The sequence below is a fragment of the Cervus canadensis genome, chromosome 10, assembly GCF_019320065.1.
Source record: "Cervus canadensis isolate Bull #8, Minnesota chromosome 10, ASM1932006v1, whole genome shotgun sequence".
In the NCBI taxonomy this organism is placed as follows: domain Eukaryota; kingdom Metazoa; phylum Chordata; class Mammalia; order Artiodactyla; family Cervidae; genus Cervus; species Cervus canadensis.
The window spans coordinates 2120581-2139001 of record NC_057395.1 but is presented as its reverse complement, the minus strand read 5'-3'; the positions used below and the strand labels follow the sequence as shown (position 1 = coordinate 2139001).

Sequence of the window (18421 nt, the reverse complement as noted above, 5' to 3'; positions counted from 1 at the left end):
CCGCGCCCCGCCCACCGGCCTCGCCCCGCCCTCTGCCCTGGAAGCGGATGCGGAGGAGGGGGCGGCCTCCCGCGCGCGCGCGCCGGAGGTGTAGTGGTGTCGCGAGGAACCGGCGCAGGGAAGAGAGGTGCGTGCGGCGCCTGGGCCGCTGAGGAGGGGAGTCGGGGTGGAGGGAGGGGATTTTTTTTTTTTCCTCCTTTAAACTCTCAGAGGTTAGAGTTAATGGGCAGGGTTGGGGCGCTCTCCCGTCCTGAGCCGCCCGTCGTCTGCCCAGAATGCACCTTGGGCCGGGGCGGCGCCGCGCTCCCCGCAGGTTTATCGTCAGGTGCGCCAGGCTCTCCTGTTCACCCCGCCACGCAGTCAGCTGTGGGTGCGGGAACTTTGCAGGGTAGTCCCCATCCTGACCCCCCCCCCACACACACACTGCAGCGCTGCCCCCTCGCCCCTCGGAAAGAAAATATAAGGCAGCTGAAACAACCCTGCCCCCCTTTTCCAAATGGCCGGGGAAGGTATCCTGAGACCGGGGACAGAATGCTTTAGCGGGTAGAACCTGGCGTGACCCCGTTCTCCATACGAGGAAACTGAGGCCCAGAAACACGACGTGTCGACGCAGGTGCTAACTGGTAACAAAAGGGAGCAAATACTCGGCATCCGCACTGTGTGTACAGCTTGCCAGAGGCACTGTAAACATGATCTTGTCTAATTCTGGACGAGTTTATTCTCTTTTAAACTTGTGCTTCCCCCTGTGTCTTTTTGTTAGTCCGCATTTTAAAAGCTCCATGTCTGAAGTGTATTGTTGCCGTTTATTGGGATAAGGGGTAGGTGTCCTTGTTCTGACTTGGCCCGGCTGTGCCGTCCCCAGCCCACCCGCGTCTTTATCCGCGACTGTACTAACGGGGGGTGATGGGCGGCCAAACATAAGACGATTTACACCCTTTACCTGTGACTTTGCAGCTGGTGTCATCTCATCACTCATTCTTTTTTGTATATGCCTGAGTGGCCTCTTTCCCTCCTCAGAAGAGATTTGCTAAATAAACTGGGAGCTAGTATACTCTTAGAACCAAGCTAGTATACTCTTAGATCCAAGAAGACGGAAAATTAGAACAGAGAATGCATTTGTTAGTAGCCCCAGATGCCCCACCCATTGGTCATGAAAATATTCCCCAGGAAATTAGGAAACAGGTGGATCCTATGGTTTGGAACTATATCGGTACCAGGAAAGGCAAAGTTTGTTCCCCGGATGGAAATAGAGGTCAAGCCTGTGGGAAAATACCCCTGGTAGAGGCACTATCTTTTAAAGCCTGAGACCTTGGCAGGGAGGAGGGGTCGCAGATCAAACTGCTGCTCTCCTCACCAAATTCCTAAAACACAGGCCCACTGAGCCCAGTCAGTCCTATTGCAGCACTTGAATTCTCCCATCCAAAAAGCCTCACAGGGATACGGTTTGGCCTCCATTTGTACAAGACTTATGGGTCATCCTCCCAATTCACCCATTGGTGCCTAACCCATACATACACCCAACTCACCTAAATGCCAGGGGGTGCTGAGTACTTCTCTCTCCTAAACCTCAAGGATGCATTTTTCTTTATCCTCCTTCATTCAGACTCATACCTTTCTGCCTTTGAATGGAAGGAACTTGATACCCTGGAAGCACTTGGACAGTGCTTCGCTGGGGCTTTCTGGAGAGCCCCCATCTCTTTGGAAATGCATTAGCAAAAGAACTGGTGGAAGTCAGCCTGTAATGTGGAGCGCTGTGTTCCAGTATGCTGATGACCTGTTAACTGTTTTTCTGTCACTAAATTGTGTCCGACTCTGCGTCCCATGGACTGCAGCGCACCAGGCTCCCCTGGCCTTCACTGTCTCCCAGAGTTTGTTGAAGCTCATGTCCGACCATTAATAAGTTGTGAGATAAGGCAAGATTCAGATCAGAATACTGAAGGTCCCAAGTTTCCTGGCAGAAAGGGGATATAAAGTCTCCTCAACAAAGCCTGAGCTTTTACAACAGGCTCAATGTTTAGGGTTTGTTTTGACCCCCTGGCCATAGATCAGAAAACAGCAGTTTGTGCATTACCACCTCCAGCCACAAAGAGACAACTCCGAGGCTTTCTCGGAATGTCTGGATTCTGCCGTATCCGGATTCCAAATGTGGCCTTATATATGAAGCTCTGAAGGGAGAAAGGGAACCCCTTCAGTGGAGTAGGGAGCATCAGTAGCACTTTGAGACTCTAAAAACTGAGTTGAGCAAAGCACCAGCACTGGGGCTTCCAAATTTAGACAAACCCTTCACCCTATCCATGAGAGGGCAGGGATAGCACTAGGAGTCCTGACCCCAACATTGGGAGCAGATCAACGGCCAGTGGCTTACTTTTCAAAATAGTTCTACTCAGTAGCCTTGGGATGCCCCAGCTGCCTTCAGGTGTTAGCAGCATGGCCCTACTGGTCAGTGAGGCTTGCAGGCTCACCCTGGGACAACATCTAGATGAATTAACCCTTCATCAGGTGCAGTCTGTGTTAGAAGCCAGAGGATACCATTGGTGAACCAGAGGGAGGTTAGCAAAATACCAGGCTCTTCTAATGGATGCTCCTGATATTACTTTAAAGGTGTGCCAAGCCTTAAACCCAACACTTCTCCCAGCTGTTGAAAATGGAAATTTATTGCATAAGTGTACAGAGACAGTAAAGCAAACTTATTCTGTCAGATCCAGTCTTCTGGGTGAACCCCATGACAACCCTAAGGCTGAACGGTTCATTGATGGGAGTAGTTTATAGAGATGGGAATCCAGATGGCAGGCTGCTACAGTTAAGGCTTCTCTGGGGGCTTAGATGGTAAAGAATCCACCTGCAATGCTGGAGATCTGGGTTCAATCCCTGGGTTGGGAAGATCCCCTGGAGGAAGGCAAGGCAACCCACTCTAGTGTTCTTGCCTAGATATCCCCATGGACAGAGGAGCCTGGTAGGCTACAGTCCATGTGGTTGTCATGGGTCGGACACGACTTTGAGACTAAGCACAGCACACATAGTTGGCTTATATAAAATCATCGAAGCCAAGGCCCCACCACCTCAGACTTCAGCCCAGAAAAATATTTTTACTGATTCTAAATATGGATTCCATGTGATATGTACATGCTCATGCTGCCATTTGGAGAGAGACAGGAATGTTAACTGCTAGAAATTCTGCCACAAAACATCAAGATTTAATCTTAGCTCTTTTAGAAGCAGTGCAGTTCCTGACCCAGGTGGCAGTAATTCCCTGTAAGGGCCATCGGAAAGACAGGTCCTTTATAACCCAAAGAAAGAACAAAGCTGATCCAGTCCCTAAACACACAGTGCAGTTGCAGAGCATGACCAAATCACGGCCCTAATTACTGTCTCCCCACCCTGAACTGGCCTGCCTTCCCCTGTGTTCCCCACAGGAACAAGAGGATGCTGAAAAATGGGGCTATAAGAAAGCTAGAACAAGCTGGTATAGAAAGGATGACAAGTTTCTTATCCTTGGAGCCTAACAATGAAGGCTCATTAGGGTTCATATGATGCCACCACCTATGGGAGGAGTGCACTATGGGACTTGATACTAAGGCCTTTTTCAGGAAAGGGACTTAAAGGAGCAATAAAACAAGTGACCCTTGCTTGTGATTTGTAGCCCCTTAATAATCTGCAAGCCCATGCAGTCCCTGGTTCATTACTCAAGCCAGTTCAACACCGGTGGACAGACCTGGGAGAAGACTGGCAACTGAACTTCACGCAGATGCCCCCACAGTCAGGATAAAAGTTATCGTCCTGTGTCCATCAATACTTTTACAGGATGGGTGGAAGCCTTCCCCATTCAATCTGAAAAGACCACTGAAGTCTGTGAGTCTCTCTTAAAGGAGACAGTTGCTTGGGATGGACTTCTAAAATCCCTCCAGAGCCATAATGGGCCCTCCTTCATAGCAAAGGAAGGCCTAACAAACACCTTGGGGATTAGCTATAATCTGCACACCTCTTGGCACCTCCAATCTTCAGGAAAAAGTAGGAAAAAATGAGCCATACTTTAAAGAAAACCTTAACAAAACTTTGCCAAGAGACTCATGAGTCCTGGTTCCTTTTGCACTCCTCAGGGTGCACACAGCCCCAGGGTATCCTGAAGATTAGCTCATTTGACGTGCCCTAGCAGAGGCCCTTCCTCACCACCAGTGTGAGGAACTGAGCCAGTGCCTACAGTGTACTGTTACCCTGGAACAGGTTCACGAAGCAGCCTTGGCGAGCGCCAACAAGGCACCACCAGCGCCCACTAGGGCTACAGCAGAGGGGGCAGCTTCTTTATGAGTTAAGTTTGGGGACCAAGTTCTTAAAACTTGGAAGGAGGGATCCCCTGACGATCAGCTACCAAGATGGAAGGGCCTCTATGGAGTAATTTTAGCTACCCTCACTGCCAGTGAAGTACAAGGAATACCTAGTTAGGTACATTTAACTAGATTAAATCTCTTGCCTCCAAAAACCCCACAGGCTACAACGGAAGAATACACGCGTGAGCCAGTTGAAGACCTGCGATACTTATGCAGAAGACAAGCAGCACTAACAGATGAGTAAAAAGTGATGCACTAGGCTGGACTTCCGGTTGCTAATTTCGTCCTTGCATTTTTGTTCACCCCCACCGGATAAGCAGTTTGCTCAGCCACCCCCACCGGATAAGCAGCTTTTTTGGACCCTCGGAATCTAGAAGACCAGAACCAATGACAGGATGGGAAACATGGACCCTTCTCCTGGCCCTTCTCCTAAGGAGGGGTTGGGGACAAAACAACATGGAGAGGGGAACCTGGAGAGAGAACACAGTTGTCAATTTCTCCAGCATTTTGTCCTCAGGAAATAATCTCTCCAATTGTTGGACTTGTCATCCCCACCCACAAGAGGGGGTTCCTCAGCTCCAGATTGTGCCTGTAGATGAGGATGTTAATCTCACCCTGACTTCTGAACCAGTTAGGAACACGCGGCTTCTAATAGTGAATCTTGAAGATCATGAGGAAATGGGGTGTGTAGAACTTACAGACCCTTGGAATCAAACGGGTCTCTGGATCAAGCGGCCCTTTCTCTGCACAGGGCAAGGAAAACCCTGTTGCCCCTGCCAGACAGATGGCTGCCTTATTGATGTGGGAAGCTCGCTATCTATTTATCCGATGTCATTTTCCACGTTAAGCTCCTCTTGCACTCCTAACCAGACTCACTGGTGTGTGGACCCATCTCTGCTCTCCCCAGGCACCCAGCCCAACACGTCTTGTACACACTGGAAAGGAACAGCAGCCCCGGCCTGGAGGCTCACCTATCAGACCCCCTCTGCCTTCAGTGACGAGGAGGAAATAGAGGAAAACTCAGAACTAGATGGGGGATCACTAGACGGAGGGCCTTTGTCCCCTAGATGCAGTAATGCCCCTCGCTGGGGTGCCCTTTTACGTCGATGGTTTAATTCTACTTCACCCCGCCAAGCTTGCACCCCTGCCGGATATCTATTCCTCTGTGGTCCACCGCAGAATAAACTACCCTTTGAAGGGAGCCCAAATTCCTCCTTCTCCTGGCCTCTCCGAGCAATGGCCTACCCCTGCTTAGACAATGTTCACTTCCGAGGAGAATGCACTTTGGGCCGATTGGGCGCTGAAGGACTAAGCACCACTGCATACAGTAATGCCACCTCTCAAAACAGACATAACTGGGCACTCAGACTAGTCCTGGCAGGAATTGGGGTGGCCATAGGTCTGGCTGCCCCTTGGGGAGTTTCACCTATCACGAAACAGTCTTAAGAAACCTCACACAGGCCATTGAAAACCTGGTCTCAAAAAACCAGGGAATTCTCTGGTGGTCCAGGGGTCAGGACTCCATGCTTTCACTGCCAAAGGTGCGGGTTCAATCCCTGGTCAGGGAACTAAGATCCTGCAAGGTATGCCTGGTGCAGCCAAAAAACAACAACAGCAACTGGTGATGCCTTTAAGGGGTCTCCAAGAGTCCCCAGATCCTTAGCCAGTGTTGTGTTTGACAATAACCCTGGGTCATCTTCTGGATGAACAAGGGGGTGTCTGTGCAGTGATTAACAAAACTCGTGGAACATGCATCAACAACTCAGAGGAAGTTGAAGTAAATACTCAGGAAATTTATGAACAAGTTAAATGGCTACATGGGTTCAGCTGCCCCACTGCCCAAACTATATGGGACACAGTCAAAGGTTTCATCTTGTTACATTCCTTGGTTTCTGCCTCTCCTGGGCCCTCTAGTGGTGGTAGTTCTTTTGTTATTCAGAGCCTGCCTGTTTAATCTTTAGTTAAATTTGTGTCTTCCATGCTTCAACAGTTCCAAGTGAGGCTCCTGATGGCCCAAGGATTTAAACACATTCCTAGAAGGTGACCCTGGTCCCTATAGGTCTTTGAAACAGTCAGCGAGGAACTTCTACACCTCTCGGCTAGGCTAGGGTCTCAAGCAGAAAGAAGCTCCAGGAGAAGAGACATTCGGCTCCTTGACCCTTAAGAACAAAGTGTGTAAAATCCCTCAAAGGAAAATGAGATCAGCTGGGATCTTGGGTCATCTGCCAGGACACTTGCCCCAGGACAGTGCCTCCTTGAAAAACAGGAAGCTGGCATCCTTAGACCAAGGGGTGACGCTTCCTTAAACATGGTGCTGAAGGCCATAAGTTAACCACAAGTGATTAAAAACAGCCTCAGGCCCATGCAGTAGGGCGATGTTGACCACTCACTACACACCCTTCCTGGTGGCGGTAGTCGGCAATCTGCCATTTTGAAGTGCTAATGCAGAAAGCAAAAAACTTGCACAATTCACGTATATGGCACTGCCAAGGAGGATGGACAGACCACCTGAGCCATGCCCCCTGCCTGGACTGCAGATCCATTCCCACCGTCACCCCATCTAAGGACCCAGGGAGCTCTTTGTGAAGGAGCAGGTGGGCAAGGACACCTGATTCTTGCCTTTGTTCCCTTGAGCTGCAGTGTGAGCCCCCATAAAACCTTGGAAATTCTCATCTGGCCTCTTGTCAGTTTCTATTGATTAAAGAGTCCAAGGGCCCAGGGCAGTAGCACTGGGAAGATAAATGACAGCAAAGTGCTAATGCCAAGATGAGGAAGGAAAGTTCTAAAGAACTGCAGTCCCATAGAGGTGGGGAGGTAGCGACAGGATGAAAGTATTTCTCTTTATTAAGGCAGTTCCGACTCTTTTGCTTCCCAGGCAAGTTTGACTGGGATGTAACTGCAAGTCAGTGAATATTCAGATTTTCAGATCTGCAGTGCATGGTTACTGTGTGATCTGTTCCAATTGCTGTTTTGTGATTTGGGTGCTATGTGAAAGGAAGCTTGCAGTCATTCGACCATATGTGTGCAGCATGTCCATGCAGACACATGAACTTTTTATTTAATCATAACAGTTAAAATATTTACATTAATGATGTGGGCTGAAGGGCTTACAAGGAGACACAGAATGGCACATAGGAGGCAGCATGACTTCTGCACACTCTCTGCTGAAGAGTCATTGGCAGAACAGAATGGCAGTGTCAACTGAGAACACCATCTGGGGGAGCACTTAGACACGACCAGGGGGCAAGGTGGCCACAGGCTGTTGCCCATGGATGGACAGCTACTCATCTACAGGGACTTTTCTGCACTTCCCACCCCCATCCCACCTCCTTTAATGTTCCTGCCATTCCCCTTAGCAACGCATCTGCGGGGCTTATTCAGGATATGACTTTGGGTTAGCAGGCCTGGAAAGGAAAGATAAGTATTAAGGCCTCATCAATAATTTTCCAGAGTGCCAACCCCCTCCCACCAAAACACGCACGTGAAAATCCTCAAGACAGAAATGACTCCTGTTTGACACGTGGTGAGAGTTCCAGGAAAGGCCGCAGAAGCTCCTGACCATTAAACCTGTGGAAGGTCACAGTACAGAGAAATGGTGCCAATATGATGATGAAAGTTGTCATTTATTGAACACCTGCTGGATATTAAGGTGTTTTATTTTGTTTTGTTTTTAACAACCAAGCCTATGCTTTTATCCTCCATTTTACAAATAAAGACACTAATTCTGATCATTAAATCTGTGGCAGGTCACACTACTGAGAAATGGCCAAAGTGGGGATCTTATCTGCAAGATACCCTCTCAGCCGCCTCTACCCCACCCTCCTGCCCCATCTCCAGGAATCACTGAACAGGAGGAGCTCAGGAAAGCAGACTGGAATAATGAGAGAGGATTCTGCAGATGTTTCGAGTGGGAAAGAGACCCATTCTAATGAGCCTTGCTTCTCTCCTTTCCTCTTTTTGAAGTGGTTTGGGAGTGACTGCCTAGGACTAGTTCTAGACTTGAAGAGAGGGGAGCCTTGTTATTTCTGTGGAACTCGGCCCTCCCGACCAAAGGCAGCAAGGTTGAGAAGTGTTATTCAGGAAGAACCCATGCCTTTGGCCCCAGCATCTGCTGTGATGTAGCCCTTGGAAGTCTGAATGCAGGGGCACTTTCTCACATGGACCTGGCCCAGGTGTGGGGCTGGAGTGGGCGAGGGGAGGTAAGCAGTGCAGTCTGAGACCCTGTCCTTGAACACTCAGCCTTAGAAAACTTCCAGCTGGATCAGCTAACCCCATCCTGCTCTCTAAGCAGACAGAAGTACTTGGCAATTTTTTTTCCCCCTTTATCTCCGTAATCGCTGTTGAAGGTTTTGGTTGTTGTAGAGAAGTAAATATGAAACTTGGGGGGATAGCTTAGTCAGTGCTCTTCAAACTTTTTAGCTATGGAAGCTGGGTTTTTTTTAAGCAGAATTTTGAAAGGAATCACAATATTGAAAACATGAGCAATATCACTGTCAGCTCAAACAATTTATAAATATCTTTATAAAAAGAAACCACCTCATCTGAATCAGGGAGCCATAATTACACAACAATGTGCAAATTACATAATTTGCACAACTCCCTGAATCACCTCTTAGAAGACAGAAAACAGTGAGCCAAGTTAACCCAGGACGTGGACCTTTGGTCAAAAGAAGGAAAATGGCCCCAAGCTCAGGCTAAATACCTGCTCAGAGTGTATCTGCTCCGACCACCCGGTGGCCAGGTTCCCTGTCAGTCGCTGATGTTTATAAGGCTGCTGTGGGATAACCAAGACCCTCTGTTGTGCCACCAGTGCTCTCCTGTCACTTTATTTTCCAATGACCCCTCCCCCTCCAAAATAGGCCCCTGGAAAATGTGATGGTAACCAGCTACGGGGGAAGTATAGACTCTGACAGCAACTTGACCTGGACCAACGTAAAGTGATTCATTTATCCTCAGAACAATTGAGGTGAGTTAGGAAGTAAGGGAGCCCACTCCACCTTGCGATTGTTGGTATACATCCTAAGCTGCAGTTGTTTGCAGAACATTCTAGAATACTTTAATGCCTTGAACTGTTTGTAACCAATGAGTGGTAACTCAGGTTTAAAGATACAACTAGTGAATAAGGGAACTTACAGTTGAAAATGTGGCCAAGATTCATTCCCTACCAATCCAGTTAATTTTTTAAAAGCCTTAAATAACATAAGCAATCTCAGTAGTCTTACATTTTAGTGATTTTCTGAAATATTCACTGAAGTGTTAAATGTACATGCAAAAGCCATTGCTTCATTTGCCTGTAAAACAGATGAATACCTTCACCTAGATAGAAATCATTAGTCCAGCCAAGGTTTATTGGTTAGTATAGAATCTGTACTGAATAGAAGTCTCAGAGCCAGCCACCAAAAACCTAGTGTCTCTAAAAAAGACTTTTCAAAAACCAAGTCACCTTAATTCCAGGCCACCTCCTAACATTGCTGGGGAAACCAGGGTACTAACCTGCAATTTTGGCTGAGTTTGTTGCACAAGCTACCCTCCAGGCTTCACAGCCCACTGCCCACTAAGACATAACACATTTATTAGAAACAAAAACTTTTTCTAGGGAGATGTTTAGCACTGGAAAATAACAGGACCAAGGCTCACCTGGTAGCAGAAAGCTCCAGGGCAGGGAATTCCAGTCCCAGTTCAGCTCCTGACATGATGTGACTGAAGGGACTTCAGGCTCACCGCCCAGTTTCCTCACCATGACCCTGAAATGACAACACAGCCGACTTCACAAAGGGGCCAGGATGTGGAGCAAACAAAGGACAGCAGCACTTTTCCCATTTCAAGATGAGAAAATTTAAAAAAAAAAAAAAAAAGATGGGCAAGCATAACTTCATTATGTGAGGTGTCCCCACACACCTCTGCCGTTTTAACTATCAGGGCACTATGTTCAGTCATGTCCAACTCTGCGAGTCCATGGACTATAGCCCGCCAGGCTCCTCTGCCCATGGAATCTTCCAGGCAAGAATACTGGAGTGGGTTGCCATTTCCTACTCCAGGGGATCTTCCCGACCTAGGGATCAAACCCGCATCTCCTGCATCACCTGCTTTGGCAGGTGGATTCCTTTACCACTGTGCCACCTGGGGAGCCCGTTAACTATCAGTGACTTACTTAGTCTCAGCCTCAGTACCTTCTGTTCAGGTCACTCTGGATTCCCTAACCTTGGCTTTGATCTCTGATGGTGAGCCCTGACTAAGCTTTCCGACAACCATTTCATCTGCCTCCCAGCTCACCCTCCATCCCCAGCACCCCTGGTCTGGCTTGCACAGGCTCAGCACCATGCCTCCACCAGCCGCCTCTGGACATCCCTGCCAGCCCACCAGATATCAACAGGGTGGCTGCAATGGTTCTTGCCCAAGATAGAGGGCACACCTCTCTCTGACCACCCCCTTCTTCCTACGTGCAGCCCACACCCTGTAATAATGTCCCGTGTGTGTCATAACTAGGTCATGACCCTTCTCAGGCCATATGTCACCTCCTCACTTCTCTCAGACTCCTAGTGCCCTGTAGACAGTTCAATATACACCCCCAAATGGTAATTATCTGTTAGACCTGTTGTTCCCCAATGGTTTGGAGAATTTTTTCCCAGCTCAACAGATTAGTGCTTTCCTTAATAAACATTTCACTACCGTACAAACACCATTAGCTGAAAATATCATCCTGGCTTAGTGTATGTCCTTCTTACATAATGATTTAAATTTGAAAAGTCCCCTGTATGATCATTATACGTGGAAACAGCAATGTCTCACTGATGTGGCATTATAGGAAGGGGTCCAGGCCATTTAAGTAAACTTCCTGGGTAAATTAAAAGACCTCCTTAAGGACCCTTTGAAAAGTTTCACCATTTTTGATGGCACTCTTCGTTTCAGAAATCATAATCAAATGCTTAAGTACTTACATAGTTATCAGTGGATGTTTTTCTAAAATGTATACAAATGTCTGCTGCTACTAAGTTGCTTCGGTCATGTCCAACTCTGTGCGACCCCATAGATGGCAGCCCACCAGGCTCCCCCATCCCTGGGATTCTCCAGGCAAGAATACTGGAGTGGGTTGCCATTTCCCTTTCCAATGCGTGGAGGTGAAGTCGCTGAGTCGTGTCTGACTCCCAGTGACCCCATGGACTGCAGCTGATCAGGCTCCTCCACCATGGGGTTTTCCAGGCAAGAGTACTGGAGTGGGTTGCCATATAGATGTCTGCCTCCTTGTAAATGGGAAATCAGACATAATTGAAGTTTTTCATTGCATTCCAAAGCATCATTAAGTATACATTATTGAATAGTGTAATAATCCAGTGCTAGTTTTGCTTCTTAGAATTCTTGTTTCTCAGCCAGATTGCCAGATGACACACTATTATTTCACCCTCTGGTCCCTTCTAACTCACTGCTTCTCAACTACTCCACAGGCTTCCCAGGTGGCTCAGTGGTAGAGAACTCACCTGCCAATGCAGGAAATGTGGGTTTGATCCCTGGGTCAAGAAGATCTCCTGGAGGAGGAAATGGCAACCCACTCAGTATTCTTGCCCCAGAATCCCATGCACAGAGGAGCCTGGCAAGCTACAGTTCAGAGGGTCACAAAAGAGTCAGACACGACTTAGTGACTAAAGAAGCAATCTACTCCAGACCAGCACACCAGGAAATCAGACTTAGGAGTGAGAAACGTGTTTGTGCACTGCTGGTAGGAATGTAAACTGGTGCAGCTGCTGTATAAACTAGTACGGTGGTGGCGGTTAGTCGCCAAGTCATGTCCGACTCGTCACCTCTTGGACTGTAGCCTCTGTCCATGGGATTCTCCAAGCAAGGATACTGGAGTGGGTTGCCATTTCCATCTCCAGGGGAATCCCCCCAAAGTAAAAATAGAATTATTGTATGATTCAGCAATCCTGCTTCTGAGTGTACCCCCCAAAAAAATTTGAAGGTGGGGTCTCAAAAAGATTTTTGTACATTCCTGTTCACAGCAGCAGCATCTACAATAGCCAAAAGCAATCTAAGGGTCTGTTGACAAATGAGTGGATAAACAAAATGTGGTGTATACCTACAATGGAATGTTTTTCAGCCTTAAAAAGGGTGTATTTCCCCTTGAGAATCCCTATGTTGTCCTGGGTCTATTGAGTTTTCTTCCCTCTCAGCCTTTCCCCACCAGGCTATGACCTCTGCATGTCATGACCGACATTTCATCCTGGTCCGTCCCTCTCTCAGTTCCTAGGAGGGTCAAAAGAAGAGAGAAGGAAATTGAGGAGGGGGAGATGGGGTGCAGGGGAAAACCATCTTGAGGGGACTAGCAGGGGAGACCTACAGCCCCTCATTCCCTCTTTTGTACTAGGCAGTGTGCACACGAATATGTATATATTATGACCCCATGTTACAAATGCGGGTAATGAGGCCCATTTCCAAAAGGTGAAAGTAAATGAAGAGAAACAAGGGCACTGCTGTGAGTTCATTATTCTCAGATTAAATCTTTCCTAATTTTTCTCAGGGGAAGCAGCAGGTGGGGGGGCTGTTAAAAAAAGGAAGAAAGAAAATTCTGACATATGCTACATATGAACAAACCTTGACATTGCGCCAAGTGAAATAAGCCAGTCACAGAAAGACAGATATTTTAAGATTCCACTTATATATGTGAAGCACCTGGGAAATCAAATCATAGATACAGTGGAAGCACAGAGTCCTAACCTTAGGACCACCAGGGAATTCCCATTATGATTAAAATTTTTCATTTTGATCTCTCATCAACATCTGGGTGTATCTGCTTAGTTTCTCTTTCTGTCACAGATTAGGGAATGGAATGGGAGAGACTGAATGTACACATACCCAATGGCCAGACCATCAGAGCAATAGGTTGACCCACAGCCTGCAGCCACCTACCCTGGAGACCAACCCCTTATCTATAGTAACCAGCCCAGGAAGCCAGCCTCCTTTAAATCAAACTTACAGGAAGCAAGATTGCTGTCTCTAGCAACAAGCCAGGAAGCTAAATAGTAACCTCTCTAACAGTTGGCCTCAGATGGCTAGGGCTTGATTAATAACTGACACACCTTCCTAATTTTTTCCCTGCTTCCAACTTAAAGCCAACCAGAGAGAGTCAAACCTGACCCCCAACCAATCACGTAAGATCCGCGGTGCTAGGTTACCCACCCTCAGCTGCCCCCTGCCAGGCACACCTGAAACCTCCCTTTCTCCATCTTATAAAGTTTTCCCACTCCTTGCCCACCTTTGAGTCTCCACCAAAACACCAGTGACAGTGGCTGGCTCCCTTACTATCGCAAACTCAGAATGATGGCGTTTGCTTTTCTCATTTTGTTCATTGCTCTTTATTTCTGCAGATGTATAGTTTCTGCTGTGTAATGGCAAAACACTATTCAACTTTCTGCAACACTTAATAACTACCAAAACATAACTGTTACAACCCCAGTTTCCTAGCAAGTTCTTTCATTATTACAGTGCTGAAATTTTAACAGTGGGTAGTCATTTGGAAAAATTCTTTTAGAACAGTTCTTTTGCCACTTAGACTCTTCTATAATACTTACTTCAGCCACTGAGAAACAGAGAACATCTGTTTGTTCTAGTGTTTGGGATGGCTGGAGTGGCCCCAACAGATGACCTCCGAATAGCAGGGATATTTGTCCATCTCACTTGAGAATGTACATGTGTTACTGAGTCCAAGCTTGTACTGCTCACTGCATGACAGAACAGTACGTCAAGAGATGAGTTGTTGGGGCAAGGAATAGCAACTTTAAGAGGAAAGCCAGAAGCCTGAAAAAAATAACGGATGTGTCCCAAATAAGCAGCTTGTCTAGAGTTAGAATTCAGGCTTCTTTTATACTAACAGGGGAGGGAGTAAAGTGAGACATTTCCTGTTTCCGGTCAGCCTTCGAAGGGGATGTGTTAATTTCTTTCTCCCTGAAGTCATTCACAGGTGGGCCTGGTCAGGATGTTTCCTGGGAGCTAAACAAAGGTATTTTAGCTTAAGGCTCATTACCTGGGAGACAGGGTTCCCAGAGATGGTCCATTATGTATGATTTAAGTTTATAGGCAATATCCCTTTAGTGATTAACTTGTAATAAAATTAAAGGTAGGACGTATTTCTGTTTGCGTGGATCTGAATAACTACTGGCTAAACATCAGGTGTTAGAAAGTACTTGATAAAGCTGGCTTCACTGTCATGCTGAAAAGTAATGGATATTATTTTTTAATTAGGTGATGTCCTTCTCTCTCTGAACCTCCACGTACATGACCTGTTGGTAGCATCTATTTGTCTCAGGCAGAATTATGATTCTTCTAGAAGACAAAGAAAAACATGTTTGTGCAGTCTAGCCTTTGCTATCAACAATTTTTTAAGATCACAAACTTGCAAATCAGGCTTTCAAAAGAGACAGGACTTTCTAAATCCCAAATGCTCTGTCTTTGTATTTCTAGGGGCAAACCCAGGCTGGCTCGTACATTACTACAAGAGCTTGATTTTTAACACTAATGATCTTGTGGGAAAATGCAAGGGTAAAACAGAAGTTTACTTTAAACCAGAGTGCCAGGGAATCCCTTAAAACAGGAAAGGAAAATAGAAAAATCCATCTCTTCAGGTCTGGGGAGAGGAAGCAGCAGCAAAATGAGTTGGTTCGCCCTTTAGTCAGAGGACTACAGGAAGGTGTGACATTCCACTGGTGGAGAGAATGGAGCTTGGAGATTTTCTACACTGTTTTCCTGGTATTTGATTCTGGTTTGCAGTTTTAGGTTCAGTGCATTACATCATCAGTCTTAGGGCTTGTTACCTGGGTACTTCCTGTGAGTCTGCACCTTCTCCCTGCTCTTCCCCATCTCCATTCATGGCAAATGGGAAATGTTTAACGCAAAGCATACTCTTGTTGAAAAGCATATGTTGTTTGATACCTTTTTTAGACATCGGATACCTTAATTATGTTATTTTGAGGATAAAAGAAAAACGCATCTCTTTCAGAAAAGTGATTCTCAAATAGGGTTCATATTGACTTGCCATTGAGACTGAGCAGACCAAGAGATGGGCTGTTGTTTCTGTTTAACAATTTCGCTCCATCTAGTGGTCAGTGTGGGAATTTTCACAGGTGCGCTTTCCTGTCGTGACTCTGCAGCCCCAAGGACTGGGCATGGGATTCCCCAGGCAAGAACACTGGCCTGAGTTGCCGTTCCCTCCTCCAGGGGATATCCCGATCCAGGGATCAAACCCAAGTCTCCTGTCTCCTGCACTGGCAGGATGATTCTTTACCACTAGAGCCACCTTTAAAACTCTTCTTAAAACATAGTCATTTTTCTTAGGAAGATTGTGGGGGGGCAGGGGTGGGGGGAGGGATGACTGATTAAAATTAAGATAATATATGCATTTTTAGCAAATATGACAGTCATTTTTTGAAGAATGACTAAGGTTTGTATATATGATTGACAGGTTTAGCAAATAAAAATACAGGGTACTCAATAAAATTTAAATTTCAGATTAAAAATAATTTTAGTATAAAATTTAGTAAAATTTTTTTAGTAGAAGTATGCTCCAAATACATTAATCTGGCAATTTATGTATTTCTGTCATGTTTTGCATCTCATTTAACAAATGAGAATTCTGAGGCTCAAAGGCTCAAAAAAATTCAAAGTATTTTTCCCATTTTACTATGGCTTGTCCTTGTTTTTTCTTTAGAAATTTTCCTCTAAGTTTCCAGAAGAAATCAGATCAGAGTCTGTTCAGATAACACTTCAGTTTAAGCTCCAAGGATCCTGAGACATCTTTGTTTTAACTTGACCAGGTGAAATGATTGCCATGCAACGTCCCAGGGGACCCTCAACCTCTCCCTGAAGCTTCCCCACCTGGCCCCTGGGGCTCAGCTGTGGGTTCCAGTCATTTGTGAGGACACAGCTACTACATGAGGGCAGTCTTCATCATGAAACCCAGCCCAACCATAGGCTGCCTCAGGTTCTCTCCTGCAACTCCAGACTGTCATAAAATACATGGGGACTTCCCTGGTGGTCCAATGGTTAAAATGTGGTTCTACTTTCCACAGCAAGGGGCATGGGTTTGATCCCTGGTCAGGGAACTAAGATCCCAGAAACTGTGGTGCAGCCAAAAAATAAAAAAATTTCTCTCCTAGTTTTGATGAAATCCCAAATTACAAATGATATCTTACCATTCTTTATATCACAGGAAGCAAAAAAAAAAAAAAAAAGCAAATTAGTTAACTATAAATGGGCATGAACCACCTTAGTGGAGTGGTGGCGATGCTCTAACTTCTAGATTGTGGTGATGATTACACAGCTAAAGGTCACTGAACTGTACGCTTGAACTAGATGAGTTATATCTCAATCAAGTTACCCCCACACTCCAAATTCATTGCAGTACACTGTATGACCACAGAGTGTCAGCCAAGACAAACGTGAAGGACTTTCTGATAAATCTATCTCCAAAGAGAACATCACCGACCACACTGACTGTGGCTGCCGCTCACCACAAAAATTCCTGTGTCCTGGGCCTCAGGGGTTTGAAGTTACCAAGCACCAGAGTCAGGTAGCAGGAATAAGGAAATATTTTCAAATATTTGCTTATGCAAATCTATAGTGGTCGTCGCTATCAAATCATTTAACCCATAATGTTTGCTGAAGCTGAAACTCCAATACTTTGGCCACCTGATACGAAGAACTGACTCATTGGTAAAGACCCTGATGCTGGGAAAGATTAAAGGCAAGAGGAGAAGGGGACAACAGAGGATGAAATGGTTGTATGGCATCACCGACTCAATGGACATGAGTTTGAACAAGCTCCAGGAATTGGTGAAGGACCGGGAAGACTGGCGTGCTGTAGTCCATGGGGTTGCAAAAAGTTGGACACCACTGAGCGACTGAACTGAACTGATATGCAATTAAGTTAAAAAAAAAAAAAAAACTCACACCACAATAATCTTCAATAAGCAAACTAGAAATTCAGTCCTACTGGAAATATTAAAGTCCTTTAAAACTGGTTTTGGACTACTTATATGTTCTGTTATGTAAACTTTAACTTGTATAGCTACTATATAATACATTAAAACTGTAAATTTCAAAGTAGAATTGTTAAAATTTCCATCTAATTATATAAAAATCAATAAAACTATTCAAATAACAAGTTTGATTTTAAAAATCAGATAAAATAATCAATAAAACTTTTCAAATACCTAGTTAACATGGAGAGAAATCTTCTAAAAGGAGTATAGTCTCTCTTACTCATGACTAATTTAGTTCTTTGAAGAAGGTAAAATTAATAGGTCGGGTTATGGGAAGGTAAACCTTCTAAGGCATTGAAAACCACAATGGTTTCTCGGCTGGCAACACTTCCTCTTACTCAGTGCAGCCGTGTTAAGATTAAGCAAGGCAGAGACTTGTGAGCTGGAAAATTTTCAGTCACATTTTGAGCATATTTATAAATAACTGTAAGTGAAGTAACATTTGTCTAAATAAAGTCTCCATGTGTCAAAATCTTAACCTAGATGATTCGGATCAAACTAGACACCCCTTCCTTCATTAAGGCCAGTTTCAGTCTAAGGCCGTTTTGCTCATGAATTCTGTACCACACGTCAGAGGTGGATGGATCCACCAGGGTCCTGCAGCCTCCCAGTTTCAGGGGGCACAAGGGCAAATGGTTTCTCAGAAAACTATGCTTTCACCAAAAGCTGGTTGAAAATCCAGTTTATAAAAAAACAGAGGCACCGTGGTAATGGAGTTAAGACTTCTGAGTATTTCTAATCTTGCCATTCCCCGTAACTATCAACATTTAAATACATCAACCTGAAATCTGGTTTCCTTGTCTATAAAATCAAAGCAGTAAGTTACACCTTTATGACTTCTTTTAGCTTGAGGATTCTTTTCCAATGTGTAAGTCTGCAGCTTTGATAGCCCAACATCTAATCCTCAATCTGTGGTGCCATCTTCTCCTGATCGGCTTCATGGATTTTAAACACCAGAGAGAAATGGATGCATGCTCTCAAACGGATAACCGGCAAGGGCCTGCCGTATGGCACAGGGAACTCTGTGCAGTGTTATGTGCCAGCCCGGATGGGAGGAGAGTTTAGGGG

The 18421-nt window shown here is 45.7% G+C and overlaps 1 protein-coding gene across 1 annotated transcript; it reads left to right on the top strand.

The window, feature by feature from the left end:
• Positions 1–12: 12 nt before the first annotated feature.
• LOC122448047 (endogenous retrovirus group V member 1 Env polyprotein-like) lies at positions 13–8366 on the top strand. Its single transcript, XM_043478946.1, has 3 exons — positions 13–127; positions 4486–4645; positions 4676–8366. The coding sequence occupies exon 3, from the start codon at positions 4713–4715 to the stop codon at positions 5769–5771; it is 1059 nt and encodes a 352-aa protein (XP_043334881.1). The 5' UTR covers positions 13–127; positions 4486–4645; positions 4676–4712; the 3' UTR covers positions 5772–8366.
• The last annotated feature ends 10055 nt before the right edge of the window (positions 8367–18421 follow it).